Genomic DNA, 10,904 nt, shown 5'->3' with positions numbered 1-10,904 from the left:
TTCTCTTTAGTGTATCGTTGTCAATTCCATGTTATACACGAAGATTAAATAAAGCACAAAAACTAAAACATTTCAAGGCAAATGCTGTGTTATTGCTCCCAAATAAGCACACCTGATTGTAATTGAGGGCCATAATGCTATTTATTGGAATTCACCGACAGATTACATAAAGAGATTTTGTTTGTGTACGTTCCATAAGTACTGTAACGATTCATGCCTGACAATTGCAGTTTGTTAAAAGAAACCAAAATGTGTTTGTTCATGCAGAATATACAGTGGCCTTTTAAATGTGCGCCACACCTTTTGTCTTGCTTTATGACATCACTGGAAAAGAGGAGTATTCGTCTTAATGCTTAATCACCGACAGCCCTTGAATGTAATTTCTCAAAAGCTGCAGGACAGCTCGTCACGTCATACTGACCTTAAGAGACCAGCTAGCCAGTATTACCTAAGTTGCTACCAATTTGTGACACCTCATGGCAAGAGGTAAGCTGAACCCACGGTTGAAAGAAAAAGTGGAACGTCTACAGCTACATTCTGGCAGTGCATGACAAAGATCCATCAAAAGACTGACATAAATCTGTAAAAAATTGCCACAAATGACATCATCCTGTTTTAACATTTGAGTACAACAGTAGTCCTACATTTTAAAGCCCAGTAGAAGTGAAATATCTTTTGCATTCCAGTCACAAAATGATTTCCAAAAGCACGCATTCAAAGTTAAAGAATTAAACTGCACGCTTCCATTTCAAGCCAATAGCTCAACTCCATTGCTAAAATGCATGCAAACAATAGCTGACTACAACAATATGACATCCTGGTCAAATATTCAGCTTCATAAATATTTAAAGGGAGAAAAATAAATATTAAATACTGTTTGTTGTGGCTTGACAAACTAGCCTAAAAAGCTACATTTTTGCAAGCCTTAGGTCAGCATATATTTTACATATCTTGTATTATATTTTTCAGTTATTGTAAATATTCACTCAAGGGACACATCATTAGGCAACTCCAAAAACAGTATCAGAAATTCTGAACTTAAAAGGATGAAAAGGATGAAGGGTATTAATTCAACAATACATACCGGTACTTGGAAATGTTTCCTTGTCATTACGTAGTGCAGGTGTAGTAATTTTGTGTTTGATGAATGTCCACTCAGAACAATCAGTTCACTAAAGCCCATGGCGCTTTGGTCAACAAGCCTCATACAAACCAACACCACCAACAACTTCTAAAACATGCAGGTCTTTTTTTTTTTTTTTTTTTTTTTAAGTTAAGTCAAACATGACAGACACAAATTAAACACTTACTGGCCCAGGAACAATTGATTGCATTTTCTCTTTTGCTGCTACAGAGTCCCTGATGACGTATGCTCAGTCAATTCAAGCAAGAATTTAAAGAAGCAAGAAACACTGATGCTTGGTAATTGAGACATTTTTCCAGGAAATACAAGGATGTGAAATAGGTAATCAGACATCTGCTGCATTTTGAACATGGTTCAGCCAATGATTTCACTCACAAGAAAAATCAAGATTGCGTAGAGTTCAGACGAGACAAGAGATGTCTTTGTTTTGTCCAAAAGGCATCTTGCAAGGCAGAGTCAGCTTCCTCTCGTTATAAATGCTTCTGAAATAAAGCCCAAATATGGCGCAAGTAAGCCCAAAAAATGATATCTTTGGAAGATTTCTCCTTTTTGAGTCTGCTAGTGAGTGACAAGCCAGCTGATGAAGGTGCTTGTAGTCATCCTCAGCCAAAATTTGAAGAGATGACAGCAAATCCTTTCCGAAGGAGGACAAAGGAGATAATGAAAAAAAGACGCATGCCATGCAGTCAAGGTGTGTGCTTTCCTCTTCTCATTTCTTGATTGCCTTTCTTTTTATTTTTGCTCCTCAATTTCCCGTTTGACTTCAGCAACATAATGGTGATCTTTCCCATGAGCCACCTCCATGATGGCCAGTGCCTGCACACAAGAAAAAGTGACATTGACGCGTTGCTTTGTCCACCTAAACTTTCACAAGATTAACCTCTCTGGAGCATTCATTTCCAACTGTACTCCACATTTATTTATTTAACGCATTATACCACCAGACCAGAGTGTGTAATAATACCTTCTTCAGAGCTTTGACTCCTTGTGTCTTCTTCTCCAGCCCCAAATACAAGCGACCCAGCTTCAGATACATGGACGCAACGTTCAGAGAGTAGGCCGGGTAGTGCACACTGCAGAGAGCAATGTTATAAAATCACTGGCCACTTCATTAGGGACACTTGCACACAGTGGTATGTGCCATCATTGCAGGCCGTTTTGATTGACACTGTCAAAGGGGATTTAACAAGCAGTTTTATAGTTGGGTAGATTTTTTTTTTCTTTTTTTACATAAGTACAGAACAGACCAAGCAAGAGCCCAGGTTAACTCATTCACTGCCATTGACGGCGATACTCAACTCAACTTTATTTATATAGCGCTTTCAGCTGCAGCTTTGACAAAGCGCTTTACAGAACACATGACAAAACATTAACAATAACAAAAAAGATATAACAATAACTCTTTTTTACAATCGTGATACTTTGACCCTTTTGAAGCTAAAAAAGGAAAACAAAATATTACAAACAGCACTCAGCATGATACCGTGCGGTTTTATATCACTGCAAAAACAGAAAAACAAAAACATGTATTGTCTTTATAAAAAGGCAGCAATTTTGATACAGCTCCTGTATTGATCTCATTAATACGGTACATACCGGTAAATGTTAAGGAACAAAAAGTAGGGACCGTAATAATTCCCGAAAGTGGTCTATACCTGTATGGCTGTATGATCTTCTCCCCGTAGTTCATAGCTCCGTCCCAGTCCTGCATGTAGAGGCAGACGCCCATGGCCTGATACATCATGTGCAGCATGTAAACGTTAGTGTCTGCAAATATGGTGCCCATCTTCTCCTGGCTAAGTTCGCACATCTCCAGCAGCTCGCTCGGGCGTGCGGGAGAGTCAAGGCGTCACAAGTGAAGTTAACCGAATTATTTAAGAACAAAAAGAAAAAAAGAAAAATGTGAGGAAGAGTGGAAAAGGATATTCTTATAATGTTTTGCTCTCCTGAATTCCTCAATGACATTTTTAGCATATCGGACCATGGCTCGGATTTCCTCTGGCTCAGGTGCTCCGGAGCTCAGCTTCAGGATTTCCATCTTCTCTTTGTCCTATGAAGAAAGAGAGCGAAACATAAGTTCATATTTATATCATGGGATCTTTTTCTTAATAGGTTCTGAATGAAACAAAAAAAGTAGTATGCGGCGCTTTGAGCAATTACAAATGGATTCTTCAAGCTTCAGCCATCATGTTATTTGAAATGATGTAATAGCACAATCCTGTCACACGAAGCAAATAAAACTTAGTTATAATTCAATTGTTCATGTATCCTTTTAGTGATTTATTCCCACACACTTGTTTTCAGCATATAAAACAATTCAGTCATTCACCGTGTTGTCATTACAAAGGTGAATGAGGGCCCATCCGAAGGTCCACATTTACAGTGGATATGCAAAGTTTATGTACCCTTGTTCAAATGCTAAGTTTTTCTAATATTAAAAAGAAAAGAGTTTTTACACCATTGTTGTGAAATATAAGATGGACAGTTGAACTGGAAAAAAAAAAAGATGTTTTTTAGAGGGGAAGTAAAAAAAAAAAAAAAACTGATTAACCCCACATAAAATTCATATGTTCCAGTAGGCTTTTCTCAATTCTGAACACAGTCACATTATCTCAGTTGTTTGGTTTTTACTCCCACTCTCGAAAAAAAACTTTTCATTGAGTTGTACAGGTTATAGGTCACATGAATGGTGGAAAAAAAGCTTTGAAATAATCTATCCTCGTGGCATTTTTGTTGATACCACAAAAAGACCTCATTTGAACAGGGGTGTGTAGACTTTTCATATCCACTATATATGGGCGCATGTGGGCAGACACTCGTACCTTTGATTTGGTCGTGCACTCTGTACACTGGCATGTGAAGAAGTAGGAATCTAATAACCTTTCCTTGCGGTCCTCTGTAGGGTAGAGTAAGTCGATATAACTGTTAAAGACCTACGGAAAGAAATTGAACAGCCTTTAACCCAAACTGACCTGGATTTGGAATAGTGTGTGCATATGAGTAGATGCTTACCTCCTCTCCAGGGCTGATCTCCTTCACAGCTCTTACTTCTGCCACTGTGCCTTTGTAGGTGACAATGACATTTGGACTGCAGCTGTGGTTCATCAGTGCTACACTGGAAGGAATCACATCAGTATATTGAGTGGAGAATGGCTAGGTAAGGATCATCTACTTGATTTAATACAGAACATGGTGCGAAAAATTTCCATGAGTGCTTTCATACATTAAAGGAAACACTTAGTCTTTTTTTTTTTTTTTTTCAGTCATGGTACTGCTGCCAAATATAAAACGCTCAAATTCATCCAGATAAGACGAAACATGAAGATGTCACCATCACGATGATCAGTAGCCATCTAAAGGACAAGAAAGGGATTAGCATATTCAGGATGTCGAGTTGTAAAAAATATATGAGAAGACTCAGAAGTTAAATTTCAGTTTAATAAAGATAGAGTGCTATGAAAAAGCATTTGCCTGTTTTCTTTTTTTTTTTGCAGTTTCCCCATTTTGATGTTTAAGATCATCAAGCAAATTTAAAGATCAGACAAAGATAATCTAAATACACATAAAATGCATTTTTAAAATGATTATTTGATTTCTTAAGATAAAGAAGTAGTCAGAGCTACCTCACCCTGTGGGAAAAAGGACTTTCCCCATTTTCACTTGTTGTATTATGGCTATTTTGTTGTTTGTATGTAAAGTGCTTTGTTACAGCTCTAGCTGTTGTGAAATGTGCTATACAAATAAAATTGTATTGTATTGTATTAACTTGTGGTGTCTGACTAATTTTTAAATGTATTTGATGATGGGAAACATTTAACTTAAGTAACATTTAAATCAGGAAGGGGCAAACCCTTTTTCCACACCACTGTATAATACAAATGAACATATGTCATAGAATTTCCTGCGTCATATCACTTTTATCTGCACGCGTGTCCTCTTTGCCTACGTTATTTGGTCCTTTACATTGAAGTGCGATATGCATGTGAGCCTTAGACACAAATTACATGTTTGTGCTTCATCTTGTTTTAAAGTATGCTAATTAAGGACTAGATAAAACAAATGCCCCGAAGATGTGTGTTAGGACACAATTCTGGAAGAATGAAATTGGTTGCCCCCCACTCCCCCTAAAAAAAAAATGTAGCATTATCTCTGGTTAGAGGATGACATTGCTGTACTTACTCTGGAAAAACAGCTGATCCCAAATGTGAGAGCTCCTCATCTTCTATTGTGAAACCATTGCAATTAACCTGCACACAAAAAGTATCAGAAACAGAAGTCGTGAGTACAACAATTACTTATGAGAACAGCTGGACATTTTTTTAAAAATATGCACTGCACCATCAAGTCTCTGTTGGGTAATTAACGCTCATTCGTTTAGAAATGCGACATTGTTTCAGTATACTGTATGCATGAGCAAATGAGCCAACAAACCTGTGCAAAGAGCTCAGTGAGCGCCTGGCTATCCGGGATGTTGCTGATGTGTTTGCCGTAAAAGTGGTGCAGGGCGGCGATGTCCGTCTGGTTCATTTCATCCTTCTCACTGTCCATTTTGTCTAAATCTGGGAAAGAAATTAAAGAGGAAGAAAAAGGATGGATTTATTTATTCGGGCTATTGTTAGATCTGCAATTGCAGATACATCACAGCAATAACTGAATGTACCTCCAACATATATTTATAAAAAAACACACACGCACAAACATGACAACAACAATTAAGACCACGCAAGATGGACCGTATTTGTCCTCCAAAAAGACAGAGCATAACGGCACCATTCCTATCGTTGTATTGCAGTATAGCAAACTTCAGAGGGATGCAACGTGATATTGTTCAGTCTCACAAATGCACACAGGTGACAGCAAGTCTGTGCTTGAAAACATTTATACTGTGAACACCTCTCAATGAAAAAACAAAAACAAACAAAAAAAAAACAATCATTCCTGTGAGCTCATGTTCAACTACATAATCATTGATTACCTTGCCCGAGGGCACAGTGTGAGCAACGTTTTGCGGAGAACATGAAATTACAGCATTAGGAGTCTTGGGATTTAAGTCCCAGTGTGCTGCACATTTGGAGTGAACGAAAGTGAGATTAAGAAAACCGGAGGCTACAGTGGAGTCTGAAATAGACACAGCGCTAACACAATTAAACTGTATAACTAATATTGCTTGTAGATGTAACTAAGAACACACACGCTATTGGAGGAAGTAATTTTATACTGCGCCTGAAGTGAAGTACGTTATGGAGAGGTACTGCATCCTTTATGTATTCATTTAATTACCTATGCTAAGCACAAAAGTGCAAGGCTAGAGGTACAGGTATCGTCGCACAAAAAATTACCCAAATGATTTTTCATGAAACTTTGCATTGTAGTGGTTCATACGTCAAGTACATCCATACTCACGTGCTTCAAACTCTTTCAGCAGCAGTAGTCTTTCAGACGGCGTGCGTTCTGCTGTGACTCTCTGTAAACATGACATGGATTCAAAAGCATAAAAGAATATTACAAATCAGCTTAGCTGTGACAAAACAGTTTGCTGTGAGCTAATTTTTTCAAAAACATTTTCATTGACATGCAGCAACTTGCGACAAGAGCTGGAGGGCAACAGTAAGACCGCAGGCATGTTGGCTTTCACTGAGACTTGATTGGCAACCACTACAGAGAAGCCTTGAAGACAATTCATTCTAGGCAAGCAACAACAACTCACCATTTCCCTCCCCGCGCTCATCAAAGCCTCACCTCGAAAAATAGACTAACGACGGACTGCAGACGGGTGGCGGACTAAATAAAGGTGTTTCCGTCTACGCTTAATCCATCTATTTTAGAATTTTCCCCATCGTTCGTCAACCATCAGCAAAACGGGCGTCCATCTGTGACGAATAAACGGACCAGTCGGTCAGAAAGACGGAACGCCCAGCTCTGCTTATATGTATATTCACCAGACTCTTATGTTGGTCTTCATCTCTTAATCCTCATTGTCTCTACTGTATGTACTCTGTTTACTTAGTGGTCCTTAGAGTTTGGAGCGAGACACCACATAACTGAAATGCCTTGTGTTACAGGCTACATGTAATGTGGCAAGCCTTTTAGAAAAACATGGCGTTAAATGATAAAATGTCAGTAAAGTCAAGTTGTTACTACAAAAAGTGTTAGATTTGAATAAAACTTGTTCAAGAAAAGTTGAATGTACTCCTAGCCTTGGGGTCCCATGTTATGTTATTGTTTACGTAGTCATTCATCAAGCAGCCGGAACCATTTTCTTATGCCACAATACGCTCAACTTCCAGTTCTATGGTCATCACTGGTACACTGTGATGGCAGAGTGGGGAAATGACAAAATTGACAATGAAAAAGAAAACTCAAATTTCTGTACCATTTAGTGTATCTTGTTGGTGAACACTCTACAGCTTATTTTCACTCTACCTGTTTCATGATGATTCTGGCCACCAGTCTGACCGTCTCTGAGGGACACCAGTTCTCCCCGTAGGCACACATGGCAATACACTCCAGCTTGTGCATGGGCCAATCCCCTCTCTGCGTGCATGCATGCATACATACATACATACAATAAGCAACCCCACGATAATCACATAAAAATATATTTACAAGTAATAGAAATGTAGTAATGGGACTTACCTGGCAGTCAATGTTGCAATAGTAGGCCTGTTTACATTTTCCACATTTAAAAAGGTCTTCTTTTCTGTAATAAATACAACACATCATTGATACGATGAGGGGTATGTGTGTGTGTGTGTGTATGTGTATATATATATATATATATATATATATATATATATATATATATATATATTAGGGCTGTCAGTTTAGCGCGCTTTTCTAATCCAACCCCTTTTTGACGCCGTCAATTTTTTTTGATCGCGTGATTAAGGTTTCCATAGCAACCAGCGGCAGCATTGATCAAGGCTGCTGGTCACCACAATCTATACATGTATATATAAAAAAAAAAAAAGCTTTAGAGTAGAGGAGGTGTTACACCTACTTCAAAATATTGACGATGAGGATGAATTGCTCGGCAGACACATGCACGGCTGTGTCCCCATAGGGGTGGCCACCGAAAACCCGGAATCGAGTGGAATCGGTTCCATCATTACGGTTCACCCGGAACCGTTCAGATTTTAGAATGTCGGTGCTAAGTTTCGATTCCTAGTTAGCCACACGGAAGAGCTACTAACAAAGTATGCGCATGGCACGCAGCCTCGGGCTCCTGCCGCCGAAGCTGCGTAGCAATAGCACGTTAGCTCGTCCCCACTCGCGCTCAACTCCTCGGTTCGTCCCGACCGGCAAGCGTGGGCAGCGGTGGCGACTCCGAGCGCGCACCGGGCCCTTCCCACGGATTTCCTGCAGTGGCCGCTGGACACCACGGTGGCAGCAGTCGCCCTTCACGGGATCGGTAATCCTGCCCGGGCTGGCCCGGCCGGCTCATTCGGCCCACGCCGATCCATAGAATGACGCGATGCGGCTCATGACACAAAGTCAGAATTGGCTAAGTACGTCTAATTGCAACTTTGAACCAACAAGTTCAACACATAAATGACCATATATCCAGCTAGAAACAGGTGAGCTGTGATTGGTCGTTATGTGAGCCCTGAGCAACTGTGATATCATTTTCAGTTGAAAGACGTGACAAAATGGCCGCCCCCAGTGATGACTAAAAACAGGTGGATTAACTCTTATTCCACAAACGCAATATTTATCAGAATTTCTTGTTTTCTTTCTTTTTCTTGTTTCAACTATTGGGCTTGCATGGAGCATATTCTTAAAAAATAATATGTTTGGGTTGACTTCGCTTGAATAAAGTATTTGCATAAGAAACCAATCATCTTATTTATGTAAAGGGTATTAAAAATCAAGAAAAAAATGGGACAGAAAAATAAAAGGATTTTTTTTTACAATAAATAAAATATGTGATTAACTATGAGTTAACAATAAAAAATGCGACTAACTGCGATTAAAAATTGTAATCGCTTGACAGCACTAATATACTGTATATACGCAGCAAATGCACAACACAGGCACTCCTGGCTTTCTCTTCTCCACCACCACTACTGGGACACATGGGCAGCTATATTTAGCACTCTAACCTTTCACTGCTCCACAAACCTTCATGTAGCATGGGTACAACCTTTATGTGTGAAAGGCAATAAGAGATTTTAATAATTAAAAGGCAATACTGTAGAATTGAATTGTCCCTGTTTTCCCTTCTTTTGCTTAAGACGACATACTTATTTTTACACGCCCCCTGAGGATGTTTTTCAGCAAATGCCGAAACGTGTCTATAAATAAAGTTGTAAGTGCACTGTGACTTTCTGAACATCCTATACAATGGAAACGTGTTTGTAGATCATCACATAATGCCTGTCTAAGTTGGGAGAAGTGAAATTATGAGCGAGACAAAACAAGTGTCCATTAAAAGAGTGATTGCGGCCCGATGAATGTGAGGTTGTGTAGTCGGGTTAGCTTGTGAGTGAAATGAATGGAGTTTATTAGACAAACCACGCGTGCGAGCGGGTGAACGTCTCGGCATGACTGAGCGCTCCATTGCGTTAGCGATCATTCATCTTTGCAGTAACATCGGCAGTAATAAAGGCTGAGCTAATACTCTGCATTGACCCATTTAATTGAGCTAGGTAGGCGTCCAGGGGTTTAAACGCTAACCCAGTTTAAGACACATGGATAACTTTTAAAGAAAGCATTCATTTTAAATAAATAAATAACAAACAGCGATTAGAGAGGGTAGCTAGCGGAGTGTTACCTGGTGAAACAGTGCTCGCAGTGCGCTCCTCGCTCGCTCTCGGTCAGCACGTACGAATAAGATGGGCAGGCGAACACGAGCTCCCCCACGGCGAAGTGCCTCAATGCCCGGAGACCTCGGCCCCTGTCCGGGCTAAGAAACCGATCCGTCCCTTCGATGCCTTCGTTCTTCATGGTTGGTTGTACAGACTTGACTGCCTGGGCTCAGCTTCTTGCTGATCAGGCTTGATGCGATGCTTCTTCTACGGCGCAATTGGTACGCGGGTGTTGCGCTCACCCCCCGCCATCCTGGTGGACAGATGACAATACAACCGTACATACTTATTTATCACACTCACTTAAATACGTAAGTACAGCCACATTAAACATACTGAACCAGAAAAAAAAACAGCTTTCACTTGATTGTCTTATATCTTGATTGTGTTTACTATTATGGCCTACAATTTCAAATCAAATAACTTTTAGAAAATTCAAATACGGGCGGCATAAAAACGCTAATTAAGAAAAAAATCATTTTGAAGTGCGTGCATCGTTATTAATTGAATTACATGAAAATGACCCATATGGATAAAGGGCAGTAAAGGGCAGAGTCTTGATCTCTGCTGGACTCCGCTGGTTGCTCAGAACAGTATCGTGGCTGTAGTCAAGCCCACATCGAGTCCACGTCAGGTTTGAGCCACAAAGGTCCGAGTCCACAAGGTCCGAGTCCAAATCCAGATGAGATAACCATAACTCAGAAAATATTATTTGCATGACCACAAAATTAAAGACATTTGTCAATTGTAAAGTGCATAATTTAAACTGTTCCAGTAATTGTAATTGAGTGCAATAAATAAAACTTCATTTACAAAGCTCAACTTTAAGGACCTCAAATGTTCCAAAATTATGTTATAGAACGTGCAAAACATAACATGACATAAGGTATCGAAAGTATCAATACTTCAACATGGCAATAGGCTACTTGGTATCGGCATAAAAGTATCACGAT

At 39.6% G+C, this 10,904-nt stretch overlaps 1 protein-coding gene and 1 long non-coding RNA gene across 2 annotated transcripts; one reads left to right on the top strand and one right to left on the bottom strand.

Annotated features, from left to right (window-relative positions):
* Positions 1–116: 116 nt before the first annotated feature.
* smyd2a (SET and MYND domain containing 2a) lies at positions 117–10,217 on the bottom strand. Its single transcript, XM_086026667.1, has 12 exons — positions 9,918–10,217; positions 7,781–7,844; positions 7,568–7,678; positions 6,548–6,608; positions 5,576–5,703; positions 5,324–5,391; positions 4,157–4,259; positions 3,967–4,077; positions 3,071–3,194; positions 2,800–2,974; positions 2,109–2,217; positions 117–1,960 (listed from the first exon to the last, which is right to left on the bottom strand). Exons 1-12 carry the CDS (start codon positions 10,088–10,090, stop codon positions 1,877–1,879), a joined length of 1,311 nt encoding a protein of 436 aa, XP_085882793.1. The 5' UTR covers positions 10,091–10,217; the 3' UTR covers positions 117–1,876.
* LOC147149989 (uncharacterized) lies at positions 4,168–4,909 on the top strand. Its single transcript, XR_015086289.1, has 2 exons — positions 4,168–4,301; positions 4,408–4,909. It is a non-coding gene; the product is annotated as an uncharacterized LOC147149989 (long non-coding RNA).
* Positions 10,218–10,904: the final 687 nt, after the last annotated feature.

Source organism: Filicampus tigris, chromosome 3 (genome assembly GCF_054856515.1).
Source record: "Filicampus tigris isolate MCC_2025a chromosome 3, RoL_Ftig_1.0, whole genome shotgun sequence".
Taxonomy (NCBI): Eukaryota; Metazoa; Chordata; class Actinopteri; order Syngnathiformes; family Syngnathidae; genus Filicampus; species Filicampus tigris.
The sequence above is the reverse complement of the archived record's forward strand: the minus strand, read 5'-3'. Positions and strand labels throughout refer to the sequence as shown.

Excerpts from the sequence above, each read along its gene's own strand:
- smyd2a (XM_086026667.1), bottom strand. The coding sequence starts at position 10,090 with ATGAAGAACGAAGGCATCGAAGGGACGGATCGGTTTCTTAGCCCGGAC. Across the intron at positions 4,078-4,156 it reads AGATCAGCCCTGGAGAGGAG|GTCTTTAACAGTTATATCGA; the intron begins GTAAGCATCTAC and ends TTCTTTCCGTAG. Across the intron at positions 1,961-2,108 it reads GAGTCAAAGCTCTGAAGAAG|GCACTGGCCATCATGGAGGT; the intron begins GTATTATTACAC and ends TCTTGTGTGCAG.